General features: G+C 43.6%; 1 protein-coding gene across 1 annotated transcript in view; it reads right to left on the bottom strand.

Moving 5' to 3' along the window:
• Nucleotides 1–22135, bottom strand: part of LOC103531539 (transcription factor RFX3) — a 126439-nt gene that overhangs the window by 102197 nt on the left and 2107 nt on the right. Inside the window, exon 2 of the mRNA XM_030468367.1 lies at nucleotides 15494–15591. Within this exon, the coding sequence (XP_030324227.1) occupies nucleotides 15494–15591 (98 nt within the window). The remainder of the gene's footprint in view (nucleotides 1–15493; nucleotides 15592–22135) is intronic.

The raw sequence follows: 22135 nt of genomic DNA on the forward strand, positions 1-22135 counted from the left end.
CTCAGCCTCCTGTTAACACTGTTCCTAATGCAGCCCAGGATACCATTGGCCTCCCTTGCTGCAAGGGCACATTACTGGCTCACATTCAGCTCGTTGTCCACCAGGACCTCCATGTCCTTTTCTGCAAAGCTGCTTTCCCACTAGTCAGTCCCTAGCCCATACTGGTGCATTGTGTTATTCCCCCCTTCAGCCTGTTTTCAGTCCACCTCACTGTCCGCGTATCTAACCTGTATTTGTCAGCTTGTCTTTGAGGATGTTATGGGAGACAGTGTTGAAAGCCTTGCTAAAGTCCAGGTAAACAGCGTCTGCTGCTCTCCCCTCCTCCACCAAGATAGTTGACTCATTGTAGAAGGCTTATCAGGCATGATTTCCCATTCTTAAGTACATGCTGATTCCTACCAAGCACCTTCTTTGGAAATGGCTTCCAGGATGATTTTCTCCATCACCTTCTAAGGAAGAGAAGTGAGGCTGACCAGCCTGTAGTTCCCCAGATCCACCTTCTTTCCCTCCTTGAAGACTGCAGTGTCATTTGCTTTCTTCCACTCCTCAGGAACCTCGTCTGATCACCATGAACATTCAAAGATAATTGAGAGTAGCCTCACAATGACACCAGCCAGCTCCCTCAGTACTCATGGGTGCATCTCATCAGGTTCTATGGACTTGGGCATCTTCAATTTATTTAAATATTTCCCTAACTGGGTCCTCCTCTATTGAGGAGAATTCTTCCTTGCTGCAGACTTCCCCTCTAGTCTCAGAGACCTGGGATTCCTGAAGGCAATCCTTACCAGTAAAGACTCAGGTGTAGAAGGCATTCAGTACCTAGGCTTTTCCCATGTTCTTTGTCATCAGGTTCTCTGTCCCATTCATCAGCAGGCCTACATTTTCCCTAGTCTTCATTTTGCTGTTGATGGACCTGTAGAAACCCTTAATGTTCCCCTTCACATCCCTCACCAGTTTCAACTTTGGTAACCCCATCTCTGCACACCTGGGCAGTGTCTTTGCATTCCTCCTGGGTCATTTGCCCCTTTTTTCAGCTCCTTTATGCTTCCTTTTCACGTTTGAGTTTAGTCGGGAGCTCCTTGTTTGTCTGCGCAGACCTGTCACCTTTGCTTGATTTCCTGCTCATTGCAATGGACCATTCTTGAGCTTGGAGGAGGTGATCCTGAAATATCAAACAGGTCTCCTAGAGCCCCTCTACTCTCTAGGACCGTCTTCCGTGGGATTCTTTCAAGCAGGTCCCTGCACAGTCCAAAGTCTGCGTTCCCAAAATTTGGAGTTATGATCCTTCCATTTGCCTTGTTCCCTCCTCTCAGGATTCACAACTCCACCATCTCAACCAGTTTGTAAGAACTCTAAGAAAAGCTTCCTTGTTTGTAAGAACTGCACTATCTTGCCCAAGATGACTCTGTTTTGCCTGTGACGGTGCTTGCTGAATGATGTCCCTGTCCTTATCTTGACCCATGAGCTTTTCAGTGCATATTTCTCCCCTGTTCCATTGAGAAGGGGGAATGATAAGAGCAGCTGGGTGGGCACCTGTTGGCCAGCCAAGGTCAACCCACCACAAGACTTCATCTACTTCTTCCTGATCAGGCAGTCTCTATCAGATACCCACAACATCACCCACATTGGTATGCCATCTAACCCGGACCCTTGAGCTCTCAACTGGCGTATTATCCATCTCTAGGCAAAAGTCTATGCATTCCAGCTTCCCTTTCATACAGCACCTTCTTGGCTTGTTTTCCCTAAAGATTCTGTATCGATCCATTGCAGCACTCCAGTTGTGTGAACCATCCCACAATATCTCTGTGATCCCTGAAATCATAGCCCCGCAGTTGCTCACAGACATCTAATTCCTCCTATTTTCCCCCATGTTGCGTGCATAAGTGTGCAGGCACTTCAGAGAGGCACCCAGTCATACCAGTTTCCCCAAAAGGTCATGAAAGCTTTCTCATAATTCTGATCTCCTGACACTTTCTTAGTTACGTGCGTGTGCTTGAAGTGGTCCGCTTTCAACATGGTTTTGATGATTATGAGGTCCCTCCTGTTTGCCCCACATCCTTTGCTTTCCCATCTACTCCATGACTTCCTCGCTTGACTGTTGGTCACTCCTTCCCCATCATTCCTAGTGTAAAGCTCTTCTTACCAGATTGGCCAGCCTGTTGGTAAAGTTGTTTGTGCCCCACTTGGTCATGTGGATCCTGTTTCTTCCTAGCAGTCCTTCGTCCTCAAAGAGGATCCCATGGTCCTAGTGGCACAAAGTCTATTTGGAAGCCAGTAAATAGTGGTGTACCCCAGGGGTCAATACTGGGTCCAATACTGTTCAAAGTCTTCGTTAGTGATCTGGATGATGGAACATGGCGTACCCTCAGCACGTGGGCAGATGAGACAAAACTGGGAAGAGTAGCTGATACATCAAAAGGTTGTGCTGTCATCCAGAGTAATTTTGACAAGATGGAGAAATGGGCTGACAGGAATCTCATGCGGTTCAACAAGGGGAAGTGCAATGTCCTGCCCCTGGGGAGGAACAACCCCACGTACCAGTACGTGCCAGGGGAGACGGCCAGCTGGAAAGCAGCTTTACGGAAACGGACCTGTGCGCACTGGTGGATACCAAGTTGAAGATGAGCCAGCAGTGTGCCCCTGCCGCAAAGAGGGCTAATGGTATCCTGGGCTGCATTAGGCAAAGTATTGCCAGTAGGTCCAGGTAGGTGATCTTTCCCCTTTATTCAGTTGAGTGCTGTGTCCAGTCCTGGGCTCCCCAGTACAAGAGAGACTGGAGAGAGTCCAATGAAGGGCCATGAATTGGCACTGCTTAACTGTCCTCAAGGTGAAAAGAAAATTCTCATATCAAGTCAGGACCTCTTCTTTTTTCAGTTTATGCCCAGTGCCTATCACTCTTCTGCAATGCATCACTGTGAAGGATCTGACTCCTTCTTCTTGATACCTTCTTGAAAGGCTGCTATTTGGTCCCCTCTAAACTTTCTCTTTTTCAGGCTGATCAAATCTAGTTCCCTCAGCCTCTCCTCATAGGGTATGTGCTCTAGCCCCCTGACCATGACAGTGGCCCTCTAGTGAACTTGCTCCAGTTTATCAACATCCTTCTTGTATTGGCAGGGATCCAAACCTAGACTGGATAAGTCTCTGAGCCTATAAATGCATTAGATCTCAATGTGGAATATTTAAATACTGAGGATGCAAAAGGTTTCAAGAGAGACACCTTGTCATCTTTTTCATTTTATTTTTACTCTTTAACGTTTAGGTGCCTTGACCCAAGCCATTTGCAATTTTGCAAAAAGTTTGCAGATGATGCCAAGCTGAGCGATGCAATTAATTCCCTTACATCCTTTCATCCAGCGGAACCTTGACAAGCTTGAGGAGTGGGACTGTGCAAACCTCGGTTGAACAAGGCCAAGTGCAAGGTCCTGCACCTGAGTCAGGGCTATCCCTAGTATCAGTACTGACTGGGGATGAATGGATTGAGAGTAGCCTTGAAGTAAAGGACTTGGGGGTACTGGTGGAAGAAAAAAGTGTACATGATCTGGCAATGTGCACTTGCAGCACAGAAAGCCGATTGCATCCTGGTCTGTATCAAAAAAAGTATGGAGAGCATGTTGAGGGATTTGATTCAACCCCCCTTCTCTGGAGTCCCCAACACAGAAGGACATGGAAATGTTGGAGCAGGTCCAGAGGAGGCCCATGAACATGATCAGAGGGCTGGAGCACCTCTCCTATGAACAGGATGAGAGAGTTGGGGTTGTTCAGCCTGGAGAAGAGAATGTTTAATGGAGTCCTTATTGCAGCCTTTCAATATTTAAAGGAGGGTTATAAGACAGAATCATAGAATCGACTGGGTTGGAAGGGACCTCTGAGATCATCAAATCCAACCCTTGATCCACTACCGCTGCGGTTACTAGACCATGGCTCTGAGTGCCACATCCAGTCTCTTTTTAAATATCTCCAGGGACGGAGAATGCACTACTTCCCGGGGCAGCCCATTCCAATGTCTGATCACCCTCTCCGTAAAGAAATTCTTTCTAATATACAACCTAAACCTCCCCTGGCACAACTTGAGACCATGCCCTCTTGTCTTGCTGATAGTTGCCTGGCAAAAGAGACCAACCCCCACCTGGCTACAACCTCCTTTCAGGGAGTTGTAGAGAGTAATGAGGTCTCCCCTGAGCCTCCTCTTCTCCAGGCTGAACAGCCCCAGTTCCCTCAGCCTCACCTCATAGGACTTGTGCTGGAGTCCCTTCACCAGCCTAGTTGCCCTCCTTTGGACCCACTTCAGGACCTCAATATCCTTCCTGAACTGAGGGGCCCAGAACTGGACACAGTACTCAAGGTGTGGCCTCACCGGGGCTGAGTACAGGGGCAGAATCACTTCCTTGGACCTGCTGGCGACGCTGTTCCGGATACAGGCCAGGATGCCATTGGCCTTCTTGGCCACCTGGGCACACTGCTGGCTCATGTTCAGCTTCCTGTCAATCCACACTCCCAGGTCCCTTTCTGTCTGGCTGCTCTCCAGCCACTCTGTCCCCAGCCTGTAGCGCTGCATGGGGTTGTTGTGGCCAAAGTTCAGGACCCGGCACTTGGCCGTGTTAAACCTCATCCCGTTGGCATCAGCCCAACTCTCCAGTCTGTCCAGGTCCCTCTGCAGAGCCCTCCTGCCTTCCAGTTGATCGACACTCCCCCCCAGCTTAGTGTCATCTGCAAATTTGCTGATGATGGACTCAATCCCCTTATCTAAATCATCAATAAAGATATTAAACAGAACTGGGCCCAACACTGATCCCTGGGGGACACCACTAGTGACCGGCCGCTAACTGGATGCAGCACCGTTCACCACCACTCTCTGGGCCCAGCCCTCCAGCCAGGTCCTAATCCAGCACAGACTGCCCCTATCCAAGCTGTGGGCTGACAGCTTTTTTCAGGAGGATGCTGTAGGAGACGGTGTCAAAGGCCTTGCTGAAGTCCAGGTATACCACATCCACAGCCTTCGCCTCATTCACCAGGCGGGTCACCTGATCATAAAAGGAGATCAGGTTGGTCAGACAGGACGTGCCCTTCCTAAACCCGTGCTGGCTGGGTCTAATCCCTTGTCCATCCTGTAGGTTCTGTGTGATTGCACTGAGGATGATCTGCTACATAACCCTGCCAGGCACTGAGGTCAGGCTGACAGGCCTGTAGTTTCCCGGGTCCTCCTTCCAGCCCTTTTTGTGTATTGGCGTGACATTCGGCAACTTCCAATCATCTGGGATGTCCCCAGTGAGCCAGGACTGTTGGTAGATGATAGAGAGAGGCTTGGCAAGCTCTTCTGCCAGCTCCCTCATCACCCTTGGGTGGATCCCATCTGGTCCCATAGATTTGTGGGGATCCAAGCAGCTCAGTAGGTCACTGACTGTTTCTTTCTGGATTACAGGGGTGCTGTTCAGATTCTTGTTTCTTTCTACAAGCTCCAGAAGCCAGATGTCCTCAGGACAACCTGTCTTACTGTTGAAAACTGAGGCAAAGAAGGTGTTAAATACCTCAGCCTTTTTTTCATATTTGATACCTATATTCCCGTCCATGTCCAGTAGAGAATGGAGGTTTTCCCTGAGCCTCCTTTTGCTATTGATGTATCTGTGGAAGGACTTTTTGTTATCCTTCACAGAGGTGGCGAGATTCAGTTCAAGTTGTGCCTTTGTCTCTCTAATTTTCTTTCTACACAACCTAACTATATTCCTAAATTCTTCCTGAGTAGTTAGCCCTTTTTTCCAAAATCAGTAGGCTCTCTTCTTTACCCTAATTTCTTTCAAAATCTCCCTGTTCAGCCAGACCAGTCGTCTTCCCCTCCGGCTCGCCTTTCGGCACACTCAGCCTGCTCCTGTGCTTTCAAAACTTGCTTCTTGAAGTACGTCCATCCCTCCTGGACCCCTTTGTTTTCAAGGGCTGTTTCCCAGGGTACACTCTGAACTAGTCTTCTGAATAGGCAAAAATCTGCCCTCCGGAAGTCCAACGTAGAGGTTTTATTGACGGCCCTCCTTGCATCCCTGAGTATTGAAAACTATTATTTTGTGATCACTGTGTCCCAGGCGTCCACCGACCACCACATCTCCCACCAGCCCCTCTCTGTTTGTGAACAGGAGGTCTAGCGGGGCTCCATCCCTGGTGGGCTCATTTACCAGCTGGAGCAGGAAATTATCCTCTATACACTCTATGAATTTCCTAGACTGCCTCCTCTCTGCTGTGTGGAGTTCCCAGCAGACATCCGGCAGGTTAAAGTCACCCACGAGAACAAGGGCTGACAATTTTGAAACAACCACCAGCTGCTTGTAGAATAATTCCTCACCCTCATCATCCTGATTGGGTGGTCTGTAACAGATTCCCACCAGGATATCAGCCTTGTTGGCCTTCCCCCTGATTCTGATCCACAGGCACTCAACCTTATCGTTACTGACTTCAACTTCTACAGAGTCAAGAGACTCTCTAACATACAGAGCTACCCCTCCACCTCTCCTACCCTGCCTGTCCCTTCTGAAGAGCCTGTAGTCACCCATGGCAGCACTCCAGTCATGGGAGTCATCCCACCACATTTCCGTGATAGCGACTACATCATAGCTTACCTGCTGCACGATGGCTTCCAGCTCCTCCTGTTTGTTGCCCATGCTGCGTGCATTGGTGTACATGCACTTCAGCTGGGCTGCTGATTTGGCTCTTAACTTGGGCTGTCCACCCTTGGGCTCCTTTCTGGAGAGCCCGGTTTCAACCCCATCCCCCTTCAAGTCTAGTTTAAAGCCCTCCTTATCAGCCCTGCCAACTTATAGGCTAGAGTCCTTTTGCCCTTGCTAGATAGATGAAGCCCTTCTGGTTTGAAGAGACTAGGTTTGATGAAATTCGGTCCATGATCAAAAAACCCAAAGTTCCGCCGGTAGCACCAATCCCTTAGCCACCTATTGATATGATAGGTTTTCCTACTCCTCTCCTCATTCATCTGTGCTTCTGCAGGAATTGAGGTGAACACCACCTGTGCTCCTGACCCATCAACTAAATGACCCAGTGCCTTGAAGTCCTTTTTAATTGTCTTAGTACTTCTTCCATTAATGTCATCACTGCCAGCCTGGACTACCAACAGTGGATAATAATCAGAGGGCCGAATTATCTGGGGGAGTCTCCTACTAATATCCCTCACCCGGGCCCCAGGAAGGCAGCAGACCTCCCTGTGGGATGGGTCCGGTAGACATATAGGGCCCTCAGTTCCCCTCACAAGGGAATCACCAACTACAACTACCCTTCTTTTTTTCTTTGTAGCTATAGTTGTAACCCGCCTGGTAGACAGGGGGGTGAATAGGAGACCTTCCAGACAGATCTTCCTCTTGTCTTTCCTCTGCCTGATTCTCTGAGTCCAGGGCCTTATATCTGCTCTCTAAAGGCACCTGGGGAGATGGTGGGGGTTTGGAGGGGATTCTTTTGCCTCTCCGATGAAGGACCTGTTTCCATTCCCTCCCATCCACCTTCTGGACTTCTGGAGAGACTTCTTACCAAGGCCTATAGCGACAGGACAAGGGGCAACAGTCTTAAACGGAAAGAGCATAGATTTAGATTGGATATAAGTAAGAAAATCTTTACAGAGAGGGTGGTATGAAACTGGAACACATTCCCTAGGGATATTGTGGGTGCCCCCTCCCTACAAATGTTGGCTGTGATATGATATGATATCATAGCTATTGATATGATAGCTTCTTCTTGATACCTTCTTGAAAGGCTGCTATTTGCTAAATGTCAAAATTTGGTTGAACTTCAAACATAAAACATGGGATTGGAAATGACTTTGTTTTGCAAAAAAAAAATAATTGGAAAAGCCATATTTTTTCCATTATATGTGAATTGCAATATCTAAAGGGATCATAAATTAATACAGCAATTTTAAAATTAACATAGGCAAAACAGAAGACGCATTTATAAGTACAATGTGTTATTATAAATGAATTTCTTCACAGGTTGCCGCTGTAAGTGCCTTTGCCCAGACCTTGAGAAGATATACATCTCTTAACCACCTGGCTCAGGCAGCTCGGGCTGTGCTTCAGAACACTTCTCAGATCAACCAGATGCTCAGTGATCTCAACCGTGTTGATTTTGGCAATGTACAGGTAAACTGTGGCTTGTTATTCCCCCCCAATTTTTAATTTTTATTGTTAGTTCTTATTATTCGATTAAGAAAGAAAAGCGGGAACATTTTGCTGATTTTTATACATGCAGTGATTCAGTTGAAACTTTCCAGCTTACACTTTTGCCCTAAGGAGAATAAGACCTCAGAATCACTGTCTATTTCCATTTTCTCTGAAGGCTTCTTATCTTTCAGACTACACATTCTGCCAATTTTTATTTAGCGCAGATGAAAGTGTAGAGCACGTGTATTCGTATGATGAACAGCGTGAACTAGCACTATTTCTAGTACAGATTGTTTCATTACATTCATTTTTATTTCAAAGACAATATCACCAGTGTACTTTCTTTATTTGCATTTACATTTCCAACCTTTCCAAAGCAACTGGTTAGAACTAGTTTCCAGTTATCCGTAAAACAGCAATTTATTATTTTCCATTTGGTTTAGAAAAAGCTTTCCCTTTTACCTCTTTCTTCTCCTTAGAAGAAATTACTTTTTTTTTTTCTCCTGTTGCTCAACTAACTGATGTGGCCCAGACAAACATTTTAACATGTTTTATCTTACCAGAAGTTCAGCAGTTCACTAGTGACAGGTAAATTCATTTTACTTGTTGCAAAGACCTTTGAATAAATAAAATTTGACACAGATATAGTTATATTGCATAATGGTGAGTAAGCTACCTAAGATTTATTATGTGACCGAATATATGATATATTAAATATTGTTCTGTGGCTAGATATAGGGTCTACGAATCTTGACATGTTAACTTGGCATGTGATCGCTAGAGTTTAAGAATATGGCCTACATTAAACCGATATTAGAGATTAGTTTCATTTAACAGAAGTGTCTTATGGGTCTTATTGAAACTTTAAAATGTAATATCATCACATTCCATGATAATACTGTGAATTGCTCGTGATCATACATGGACTGTGTTGGTCCAATTGTGTGCTGTTTACATTACTCACTAAGCAATATGCAACATATTGCAGACTATGGATAAACACAACAACCCTTATTGTCTATAAAACAAACTGTTGTTTGTGTGTTTTTTGTTTTGTTTTGGTTTGGTTTTTTTAAGTAAGATGACTAAAAAGTAACAGAAATTGTCTTGTCTTAACTCATTTAAAGAAATAGGAACCATGGTACCTTGGCTTCTTGATTCCTCTTTATTTCTTACTCTCTCAACTTCCATTTCACTGCCCTTTCCACTCCTTGTTCCTGTACCCCAAGCCTGAAAATTCCTGAAATTTCTACGAGAAAAATTATGAATGAGAGAAGTTGAAAATTCTTTCATGAAAATTAATATGGAGCAATGCAATGTATTTGTGGGTTTTTTCCATTGTATTTGTGTGTGTGCTTTATTTGATGCCTATTCTAATACTTTGGGTTCCTTACTCTCATTTTCTTCCAACAAAATTGAAGAAGACATGGAAATAAAAATACTCATTAGATTGCCTAATAATTGTATTTCATCTTTTTCATTTAAAAATAATTCTTTAAGAATAATTTACATTTTGTGTTTTGCTTTCATATTTGCCATGTCTTGTAAAAGTAGGTCCAGGTAGGTGATCCTTCCCCTTTATTCAGCATCACTTGAGCACTGTGTACCTGGAGTTCTGCGTCCAGTTCTGGACTCCCAGCTGAGAGAGCTCGGACTGTTTAGCCTAGAGAAGAGAAGGCTTTGGGAGGGGAGGATCTTGTCAATGTTTTTAAGATCCTGAAGGGAGGGTGCATAGAAGATGAAGCCAGGCTCTATTCAGTGGTGTCTAGTGACACGGGCACAAACGGAAACACAGGAGGTTCTCTCTGGACATCAGAAAACACTTTTTTACTGTGGCAGTGACTGGGTACTGGAGCAGGTTGTCCAGAGAGGTTGCAGAGTCTCCCTCGCTGGAGATATTCAAAAGCTATCTGGACATGTTCCTAGGGAACCGGCTCTAGGTGGCCCTGCTTGAACAGAGGGTTGGACAAGATGACCTCCAGAGGTCCCTTCCAATTTCAACCATTCTGTAATTCTGTAAAAAATTAAAACCTTGCTGCCAACACTATCCACACACTGAACTTTTGACCTGCAGGATCCATCCCCTCATCCTCAAGGTCTTTCCCCTAACCAGCAAGATTGAGAAGAATACCACTAAAGCCCCCATGTCCTTGACCATTGTCCCCTAAGTCATATAGCCACACTTGACACTTTTCAGATACGTCTCCCTTGGCAGTATCAATTGTGCCCTCATGGAAGAGCCGTAGAGATGAATAGCCTAAGGGACAGAGAAGACTTGACAGGCTTTCAGTGGTGTCCCACATCCAAGCCCCCAGCAAGCAAACCTCCCTAAACAACTGGTCAGTTTAACACATGGGACACTCCACCCCCCCACCCCCATCAATGAGTTGTTCACTACTGCATTACTCAGGTTCCACCAGCATGGATGCTTTGTTTGACAGACCTCCTCATCTGCTATGAAGGCACTGATTCTATTTTGTAGTGGCAAATCTTTGGCTGGATAAGGAGCCTTCCTCCTGGCGCCAGAAGTCATAAACTTCCACTCTCCCCCATCATGGGAGTCTACACTATCCAATCCAATAAGCACAAACTGCTCCTGCTCCTCCTTCAGCACAGTTGGGAGTTCAAGTTCTTGAAGCGGCAGGGTTTCACAGGAGAACCGGTTGATCTCTCCCTCATCATCTCTCACGCTGTGCAGTCTGCTGATCTCCTCCCATAGCTCCTTTACTTGGCAACACAGATTCTCAACAACCACACACCACCTGCAGACTATAAAACTATCTTCTGCTGCCCTAGCATCAGCAAAACCCCAGGCACATCCTACAGCCTGAGACCTGCAGAACTATATGCTCCTTCTGGAGCTCCATCTAGGTCAAGTCCTCTCACATTCCAAGGACATTTGCTCTAACAGCTGCTGAGGACCATGTCCTGTAACAGGTCCCCAACACTTTTGAGGATTCAGACACTGTCCTGAGTAGTTACTAGACCCCACTCACTACAAACTGCTGACTCTGTTCATTGTGCTCTAGGCTGGCACTTATATAGGCCACTCCCTAGTATTTGCTGAAAGGGTGTTTGACTGTTCCTAATCAGGAGTCAGCTGGAACAGAAGCTTAATGCCCTCTTTAATGAAGAACCACTCACAGAGCCTTTTAAAACTGCTAGAGATTGCTAGAAATCACAGTCTCCTATAGCTAGAAAGATGCAGTTAAGGAGCAGGAAGGTAATTGGGAGCAGCCAACAGGGTTTTACCGAGGGTAAATCACGCCTGACCAAACTCATTCCTTTCTATGACAAGGTGACTGGCACTGTGGACAAGGCTAAGCAGTGGATATTGTATACCTTGACTGAAGAAAGGCCTTTGACACAGTCTCCCATAATCTCCTTATCACCAAATTGTTGAGATATGGGATGGAGAAGTGAATGATAAACTGGGTGGAAAATCGTCTAGACTGCTGGGCTCAAGGAGTTGTGATCTGAGGTGCAAAGTCCAGAGAAATGGACTGATGGAATCCTCATGAAGTTTAACATTGATAAATGCCACCTCTTGCATCTGAGATGGAATAACCCCATGCAACAATATAGACTGGGGGGCTGACTGTCTACAAAACAACCTTGCAGAGAAGAACCTGGGGGTTCTGATGGAAGGCAAGTTGAATGAGCCCACAGTATTTTGGTTCTTTGTTAGATTTGTGTGTCCACAACTGTACTTTCTTCTTTCCATCCACTGGTCTTTGCAGCAAAGAAGAACTAATGAATTCTCCTGGGCTATATTACCAAGAGTGCAGCCAGCAGGTTGGGGGGAGTGATCCTTACCCTCTGTTTAGCACAGGTGAGACTGTATCTGGAGTCCCGTGTTCAGTTTCAGGCTCCTCGATACAAGAGAGACATGGACATACTGGAGTGAGTCACATACTGAGGACCACCAAGATGGTCAGGGCCTTGAGAATATGACATATGAGGAGAGGCTGAGAGAATTAGGCCTGTTCATCTCGGAGAAGAGAAGGTTCAGGGGATACCTTTTTGCTCTCTACAACTACCTGATGGGAAGGTAGAGAAGATAGAGACATGCACTTCTCAGAGGCGCACAGCAAGAGGACAGGAGGCAATGAAAACAAGTTGTAATATGAGACGTTCTGATTAGATACTAGGAAAATACTTTTTTCCATGAGGGTGGTCAAATACAGAAAAAAGTTTCCCAGAAAGGGAGCGAAACCTCTGTCCTTGGAGATGTACGCGACTCGCTGGGACAAATCCCTGAGCAACCTGATCTACTTAGACCTTCTTTGAGCAGAGGGCTGGACTAGATTGCCTCTGGAGGTCACTTACAACCTATTTTTTTCTTTGGTAAAATATCAACCATACTAAAATACAGTTTACTATCGCTACAATTTTTGTTGTGTCAGCCAGGTCCTTCCATCTCCTTTTAAGGTACTATCTACAAATGAAATCATTAGCAGTTATATCAGGAAAATCATGTAGGCATCATCTCCTCTATGGAGACTTTTCTGGGCTGTTTCTGCAGTAAGTGTGTTTATTTTTGTGTTGTTTTGGTTTTAAAGTCCTTTTTCCCAGACAACCATGCATTCTGGCTCTTTGTTAGATTTATATGTCTGCCACCATACTTTCTTGTTTCTTGCCTTTCCTGTCACTTCTATCAGCTCTTGATCTAGGACTGGAACCCTTCCCTGCTTACTGGATCACAGTCCCAGTCTTATTAACCAGACAACTCATGCTAAACTTTCCTCCTCACTGACTGTCTCTAGTTGCTGTTTTCAGGTTTAAAAGACCTCTTGGGAGGGCTGAGGGTTGTGTTAGAATCAGGCTAGCACATGGCCATAAAAGGAGAATGAAAGAATATGCATAGTCATAGAACATTTTCCATTCCCGTCACAGGTTTAGTACTTGCTCTTTTCTATGTTTTAATAGAATAGCTTCCTTGAACCATATATCCTAGTGTCACGGTTTAACACTGGCCCGGCAATTAAACCGAATAACAGATGCTCTCTATTAATCTCTCTCTCCTTGATAAAGAAAGGAGAGAGAATAAGGGAGAGAGACTTATGGGTTGGAAACTAAACTACACAACTTTCATGAAACAGTAATGATAAATAGGAAAAATTACTAAATATATACAAATATACAGGAAAATGGAAGCCACATTCCTCCCCCCTTTTTCCCCAATAACTCTCACGTCACCCCCGAGGCTGCAGGGCAGCCCTGGGAAAGTCCAGGCTGGACTCCTGGAGTCGGCAGCAGTCGGGAACCGGAGGCAGGAACACACAGATATGGGCTGGCACGGATCAGGAGCATAGGCAGAGGAAAGGACGGAATCCTTCCAGGATGCCGGGTGAAGGAAGGGAAGCAGGAAATCCGGAAATCCGGAAATCTGGCTCGGCCCTCGTGATGCCTCAAATTTATACTGAGTATGATGTATATGGGATGGAATACTCTGTTTGGTCAATTCTGGCATCTATCCTGTCTGTTCCTCCTCAAAGGAGGTTCAGGTGGGACCTCTTTACTCCTTCTGGAGGGTAAAAGTTTTCCTCAGAGCTGATCACTGTCCTTGGCTCTGCATACCAGTCTCTAGCAGTAACTATAAACATCAAGTGTTATCAGTCCTAGAAGCAGACACTATCTGAGAAACTTGCTGTTAATTTCAGCAAGTGCAACTACTTAAAGAGACTTAGCTGAAAGCAAAAAGTACAAGACAGAAAATCACCTTTATCCTGGCCCAAACCAGGACACCTAGGCCCTGCATATGGAATAGAATAGACTCTTTGTTCATAGATCAGGTACTAGAACCCAGAGTTGATGTAATTAATAGCAGAAGCAGCATCTGAAAGGAGATGCTCCGTTTAGGACTACCTGGAGCACATCCATTGGTCTTTGGAGCATTTAACATATAAATAAGGTGAAACATACATAATCCTCATCTTAATATAATTGAGCTATAAACTCATGCAAAATTTCATGAACTGCAATAAACCACATGGTCCCAACATCACTGCTCAGTTTCAAGTCCATAATTGAAAGAGTAGAAGTACTAGAGATTTTAGAAGAAAAACAAGCGTGGATGAAAAAATATGTTTTATTTTGTCTCAAGAGTTCAGTGTCTTTGGCTGACATTTTTCAAAACCAAGTTAGTCTGATAAAGCATTCTGCATGGAAATTTTCAGTCTCTGATTACAGTTTAACTATGTCTCAGTAAGTCTCAGTTTTTACAGCATCTTAAACATGGACACATTAATAATTCTTAATAATAAGCAGGTCTTAAACATACCCATTTAGGAGAGAAGATTTGTTAGATATTATAAGAGCAAAGATAATCAGGCAACAAGAACAAGTGTGGGAAAAAGTTAAATGAAGAATGAGTTTGGCAAAATATGCCAGTGGAGAGGATGCTGCAAGTGTTAACATCAGTCTCTGAACCCAATAGTGTTGTTGACTTTTTGTGTCAATGCCAGATTATCATCAATAAATATATTTGCTGGCACCAAACAAGTTTCCTACATGCCTTTTGCTTCTTACTTAACCTTATAACAAATCAGAAGTGTCAAGGGGATAGATTTACAGGCAACTGGAAAAAGAAGGAGGGAAGGTCCCTCCTGAGCAACTTCAAAGATAGCCCTACTCTGAGTGCATGTAGGGGTTGTAGCATATAATCTCCAGGTCTCTTTTGACCTAAATTATTCTATGATTTTAATTTTGTACATGGTAGAAAGGAACATGATAGCAGAAAAGCATGTTCACTGAAGCAAGAAAAGAACAGGAAATAAAAGAATCTAAGAAAGAAGCAAAAGGACATGTTCTCATTCCTCTCCCTTTCTTCCTTCCTTTGGAAAAAAAGTAAATATGCATCTCATTACAATAAACACAGTAAATAAATTATAAAACTATTTTCTATAAGTAATGATTCAGCAATTTAGGAAATTGCCAGTAGTTCAACTAGAAGAATAGGAGGCCCACATGAAGACTTCTTTATTACACAGATGATCATATTATGAAAAATTTAGGTAATCCTTCCTATCAGCATAACTTAAAACTTGTCCATAAACTTAAGGTTTTTTCCCCAAACAACAAAATGCTGTATATATAGATTCTCGCTATGTCCAGCTGTAACAATTACCTGAATTATTTTTAGATGAATACAAGTGATGTGAATTCAACTTCTTTTCACCCAAATAAAGATTTAAAATTAGGGAAAAAAAAAAAAAAAAAAGGTTTTGTTCAAACATTTTTCTTTGCTACTTAAAATACAGTAGGCCATATGATGTCATTAAAAGAATGTGCATTTAACTTCATATTTTAGTAAACATTCTAATTTTGATCAATAATCAACTTACATAGTTCCATTGGTGTAGACTGTGTCACTTCCTTCCACATACTGAACCTGGGCTGGGTAGACATGCTGCACCTGTTGCACTGTCTGTACTTGCTGTACCTGAAAACAAGAACGCCAGAAATATAGGATAGTTTACCTTATAAAAAGAATGACCAGTGCTTTAGTGCATGTAAGCGTTTCTAAACAATGCTCTCAGTCATGGGACGTTCATGTCCTCACAATTACTAAATAACACAGAATGTAACATTGTGCTGCAAGTTTGTAATATGCTGAGTACTAACATTGGAGATGCATACCCTTGAGAGTATGGGTATTTTCAATGACAAAGACAGAACCATTCAGAAAGAACAAGAACTATAGACTTCACACCAAGATTAGGAACTATATTTAGTAATAAAGAAAACTTCGCCTGGTCATCTATATGACGTTTTGCCACTCGTCTGTTTTGTTCTGTTTTTTTTCCACTCCAATTTAACTCTATACAATACAAGCCTCTAAATCACAGCTTACATGTGCTATTAACAGGTAACCTTTGACCTATCACAGTAGGTTCTAAAAAAATTCAGTGTAATCCAAGAAGAGCCTCGTCCTCATGCATGTGATGCATCATCTACAAGCTGGATCCAAGAGGGATCTGCACAGGATGGATTGATGGGCTGAGGCCAATTGTAATGAGATTCAACAAGGCTAGCTGCTGAGTCCTGCACTTGGGTCACAACAACCCCATGCAACGCTCCAGGCTTGAGGAAGAGTGGCTGGAAAGCTGCCCAGAGGAAAAGGACCTGGAGGTATTGGTCGATAGCTGGCTCAATATGAGCCAGCAGTGTGCCCAGGTGGCCAAGAAGGCCAACAGCATCCTGGTTTCTATGAGGAATGGCATGGCCATCAAGAGAAGGGAAGTGATCATCCCTCTGTACTAGGCACTGGTGAGGCCGCACCTCGAGTACTGTGTTCAGTTTTGTGCCCCTCACTACAAGAAGGACATTGAGGTGCTGGAGTGAGCCCAGAGAAGGGTAACAAAACTGGTGAAGGATCTAGAGCGCAAGTCTTACAAGGAGCAGCTGAGAGAAATGCGGTTGTTTAGCCTGGACAAAAGGAGGATGAGGGGAGACCTTATTGCTCTCTACAACTGTCTGAAAGGAGGTTGTAGCAAGGTGGGGCTTGGTCTCTTCACCCAAGTAACAAGTAAAAAGATGAGAGGAAATGGCCAGAAGTTGTGGCACAGGAGGTTTAGATTAGATATTAGGAGAAATTTCTTCACCAAAAGGGTTGTCAGGCACTGGAACAGACTGCCCAGGGAAGTGGTGGAGTCACCATCCCTGGAGGTATTTAAGAGACCTGTAGATGTGGTGCTTAGGAAAATGGTTTAGCATGGACTTGGCAGTGTGCTAGGTTAACAGTTGGACTTGATGATCATAAAGGTCTGTTTCGTCCAAAAAGATTCTATGATTCTGTAACTGCATTCTATAAAATTGCTACTTCTTTTCTGTCCTTAACTCATATACTTTGAAACGAGATTCTAAATTTAATTGTTAACATAATGCACTGGTTTTGGCTGGGATAGAGTTGAATTTCTTCATAGTAGATAGTATGGGGATAGGGTTTGGATTTGTGCTGGAAACAGTGTTGATAATACAGCGATGTTTTAGTGCTGAGCAGTGCTTACTGTGTTTCAATTCAAGGCCTTTTCTCCTTCTCACACCACCCCACCAGCGAGTAGGCTGGGGCTGCACAAGAAGTCGGTCGGGAAGGGACACAGCCAGGACGACTGATTCCAACTGATCAAAGGAGAGGCAGCAGAGTGGGAGATTTAAACGCAGTAACAACAAACGATCTGTCGGTCAGTGAGGCACCAGTGGCGGCAGCAGCAACAGCAACTGAGGTAAGCCTGAGGAGAGGGTTCAATCCAGTTGTGCTGAGGGGTTTCTAAGCCCAGGGACATCCCCCACTCACAGCCCGAGCCCCAGCAGGACCAGGGAGTCAGCGGCAGCCAATCAGGCACAGAAGAGGTGTGGCCAGGAGCCACGTGGGAGATTTAAACATCCCTGAGGAGCGTGAGAGACCTATTACAAGAAAGACATGGACGTGCTGGAGCATGTCCAGAGAAGGGCCACGAGGATGATCAGAGGGCTGGAGCACCTCTCCTATGAAGACAGACTGAGACAGTTGTGGTTATTCAGTCTGGAGAGGAGAAGGCTCCAAGGAGACCTTATTGTAGCCTTCCGCTATCTGAAGGGGGCCTACAAGAAAGCCCGTGAGGGACTTTTTAGGATGTCAGGGAGTGATAGGACTAGGGGGAATGGATTCAAACAAGAGGAGGGTAGATTTAGATTGGAAGTTAGGAAGAAGTTCTTCACCATGAGAGTGGTGAGACACTGGAACAGGTTGCCCAGAGAGGTGGTGGAAGCCCCATCCCTGGAATTTTTTAAGGCCAGGCTGGACGGGGCACTGAGCAACCTGATCTAGTGGGAGGTGTCCCTGCCCATGGCAGGGGGGTTGGAACTAGATGATCTTAAAGGTCCCTTCCAATGCTGAAAATTCTATGATTCTATGAATATTTCATACCATATGATGCCATGCACAGCATTAAAACTAGGGGGAAGTCTGGCACGGGGGGGCACTGCTCAAGAACTGGCTAGGCATCGGTCTATTGGTGGTGAGCAATTGTCTGCATTTGCATCAGTCATCTTTCTTGGGTTTTATTTTTCTCTCTCTTTGTTATTTTTTGGTCTTTCCCTTACATTTATTTCTAAAATAATAGTTATTATTATTATCATTGCTGTTCTTGTTGATTATATTGTTGTTGCTATCATCATCATCATCATTATTACTACTTTTTAATTATTAAACTGTCCTAATCTCAGCCCACAAATTTACTCACTTTTACCCTTCCAATTCTCTTCCCCCATCCCTCTGGGGTAGAGTGAGTGAGTGGCCATGTGGTGCTTAGCTGTTGGCTGGGGTTGAACCAAAACACCTAAGGAAAAATTTGTATGAAAACCTTAGTTCTGAAAAAGCCCACATTACTTTGAATAAGACTGTTCAAGTGTGACAGAGAGATATTTCTATCAGTCAGCAGTAATGACATGTACTCTTTTTGAAGGTCAAATAGAAAAATCAGCAGTTTCCTGAATTCCTATGGGAACCATTACGTAAATTGACATTGGCCTGCCATCCGTTAAACAGTGTTCCTGTGCTATAATTTCCCAAATTCAAAAAATGTATCTCTTCTCTCTTATCATTAAGGCAAGATAAAACTGCACAGAATTTTGCTTTTACATAAAAGTGTTTGCATTAAAAGTATTAATAAAGTTAAGAGAAAAATACCAGGGATAAATAAGTAAGGATTTATAAATCTCATTTAAAATAAAGAAATATAATCAAATCCAGTGCCTAAAAAGAAAAAAAAAAAGGAAAGCTTTCTGTTCTCAGAGAAAAATAAAAAATCTTTATACATTAATTAGTCTGAAATTCTTTTGGAAAACAGCACATGCTGTAATGTTGCTATTTAGATAAATGGCCGATATAAGCTCTTGATCATGTTTTTCATATGTTAAAACATAAGTGGTTTTGTCCAGTTTAATGATACTATTATTTCTCAATGCTATGCTCACAGTCTATGCTGAATAGGAAGATTTGTTTTGTGTAACTTTTGATGCATGGATACACCTTCTAAAATTGCTTAGACACTTGTTTCTAAGTTTACTTTTTGAATTCTTCTGTGTTGCACGACATAAGCCACAAGGTCAGTGAGATGAGTTTAAAATCCTTATGTTTGTTAAAACAGGGATGATACATGAATGGAAAATCATATTTGAGGAAATGAAAGACTAAGAAAAATTTTGCAGAATGTTAAACAGCATTTAATTATGCTCCTCATTTTTTAGCCTTACTTTTGCTGTTTTTTACTTGCACATTGTCCTTTTTTGAGCTGGAATAAAGTTCATTTTCTTCCTAGTAGCTGGTATAGTTATGTGCTTTGAATTTAGGATGAGAATAATGTTAATAACAAACTGATGTTTTATTTGTTGCTAAGCAGTGTTTATACTAAGTCAAGGACTTCATGGCTTCTAATACTGTCCTGCCAGAGGGCAGTCTCACTTGTTATTGTTATTGTTATTGCTATTGTTATTGCTATTATTATTGTTATTGTTTCCCTCCCTTTTTCTGTCATATTAAACTGTCTATATCTCAACCCACAAGTTTTTACTTTTTCTAAAAAAGATCTTTTTTTTTCCCAATTCTCTCCCCCATCCCACTGGGAGGAGGGTTGCAAGTAATCAGCTGTGTGGTGTTTAATTGCCATCTGGGTTTAAGCCTTGTGGTTTCTCCCTTCACCATTCAAGGTGCCAAAAATGACAACTGCTGAGTTGCTTGAAAACAGCAGTGAAACCACTAGCTACTACACTCAGAAGGGTTTTAGTTTTAGTTTTTCATCAAGTACTTTTTTCCCCCCCTTCATTTGACACACCATATCAGACTATGAAAGCCATAGTTATATTGTTAGTGAGCAACGAAAAGATTTATTTTAGCAGAAAATAAAATTGTCTCAGTCACTGCAGAATCACCTGCATTGGCTTTCACAACATATGCATCACCTCTTCAGTCTACACAAAATGTTGCATATACAAAATATTGCAGCAAACTCCTCTTCCTTGGCCAGGCTGATCTCCCAACTTTCCTCAACTGAAAAAATACAATCCAATATAATCACAAAATAGTCAAAATACAGATGAAATATTCAGTGGGATGGAATTACTGGAAATAGTAACACTGAAAGGTAAGTAATAACTTATTGAAAATATATGCTGATATAAACCATATCTACTTTTGAAAAGTTTTAAGCAAAGCTTAAAAAACACGCTAAGCCTCCTAGAAAACTTAACTAAGTCCAAGAATCACAGAAGCTTCATTTACAAAGTTAGTATACTATTAGAAAGACCTTATTCTAACGTGCCCTGATAGGATGAACCCACAAGTGCTGAGGGAGCAGTCTGATGTCATTTTGAGGCCACTCTCAATAATCTTTGAATGATCATGGCAATTAGGAGAGGTGTCTGAAGGCTGGAGGAAAGCAAAAGTCACTCCTGCCTTCAAGGAGGATCCAGGGAAGTACTGGCCAGACAGCTTCACCTCAATCCCTGGGAAGGTGATAGAACAACTAATCCTAGGAACCATGTCCTGGCACATGACAAGAAAATAATCAGGAGTAGTCAGCATGGATTCACCAAAGGAAAGTCATTCTTGACAAACTTAATAACCTTCTACAGTGAAATAAATGACCTGGTAGATCAGGGAAGAGCAGTAGTTATAGTCTATCTAGACTTCAGGAAGGCCTTTGACACTGTCTCCCATAAGATCCTCATAGAAAAGATGCTGAAATACGGGCTGGATGAGCAAACAGTGAGGTGGATTGAAAACTGGCTGAATGGCCGGGCCCAGAGGGTGGTGATCAGTGCCACAAAGTCTAGTTGGCCAAGAGAGCTGGGGCTGTTTAGCCCAGAAGCTCAGGGGGGAATTTCATCATGTGTACAAATATGTGAAGGGAAGGTGCATAGAAGATGGAGCCAGGCTCTTTTCAGTGGTGCCCAGTGAAAGCAGAAGAGGCAATAGGCACAAACTAAAACAAAGAGTTTCTGAATATCAGGAAACACTTTTTCACTGTGAGGGTGACTGGGCACTGGAACGGGTTTCCCAGGGAGGTTGTAGACTTCCCCCCGCTGCCCTGAGATATTCAAAAGCCCTCTTGACATGTTCTTAGGCGACCAGCTCTAGGTGACCCTGCTTGAGCAGGAGAGATTACCTCCAGTGGTGCCTTCCAACCTCAACCATTTTGTGATTATGTAATAAAGATTTAAGTTAAAGACACAGCAAAATTCTTTTAGTGGCACAAAGTCTAGTTAGAGGCCAGAAACCAGCAGCGTACCTCAGGGGTCAATACCAGGTCCAGTCTGCTAACCATCTTCATTAATGATCTGGATGATGGGACCTCAAAAGGCTGTAGAAATGAGCTGAATGGAACCTCATGAAGTTCAAAAAGGGGAAGCACCATGTCTTGCACCTAGGGAAGAATAACCCTATGCACCAGTACAGGCTAGGGGCCAACTAGCTGGAAAGCAGCTTTGCAGAAAGGGACCTGGGGGTTCCTGATACCTGCAGTCTGGAGGAAAGTGCCATTTAAAGGTAGAGGCATCACTCTAAATGCAACAGAGCAAAAATAAATTCTGAGGCACTGAAGGATCTTGCATCAAAAATCCAGACATTGATGACCCTAAAAAGACAGAGCAGAGCTCTATCATCAGGAATAAGCAGAAATGAGCAATAGAAATCAGGCCCCTCCAGAAGATGCAGATGGTGGTTCACAACAAAAGGGTACTGACTAAAAATTTTAACAGCCTCCCCTATGGCTTTTGATCATGGGCATGTGCTAGAAGCACATCTTTTCTACTATTCTGGCAGGGCCTGGCAACTTCAGGAAAAAAAAATTATAAAAACTCTTTTGGAGAATGCCATTAAGAGAGCTCAAAAGGCTGTAGAAATGAGCTGACAGGAACTTCATGTACTTTAACAAGGAGGAGTGCCAAGTTCTGACCCTGGGGAGCAACAACCCCATGCACCGGTACATGCTGAGGGAGACAGACAG

The sequence above is a fragment of the Calypte anna genome, chromosome W, assembly GCF_003957555.1.
Source record: "Calypte anna isolate BGI_N300 chromosome W, bCalAnn1_v1.p, whole genome shotgun sequence".
Taxonomy (NCBI): Eukaryota; Metazoa; Chordata; class Aves; order Apodiformes; family Trochilidae; genus Calypte; species Calypte anna.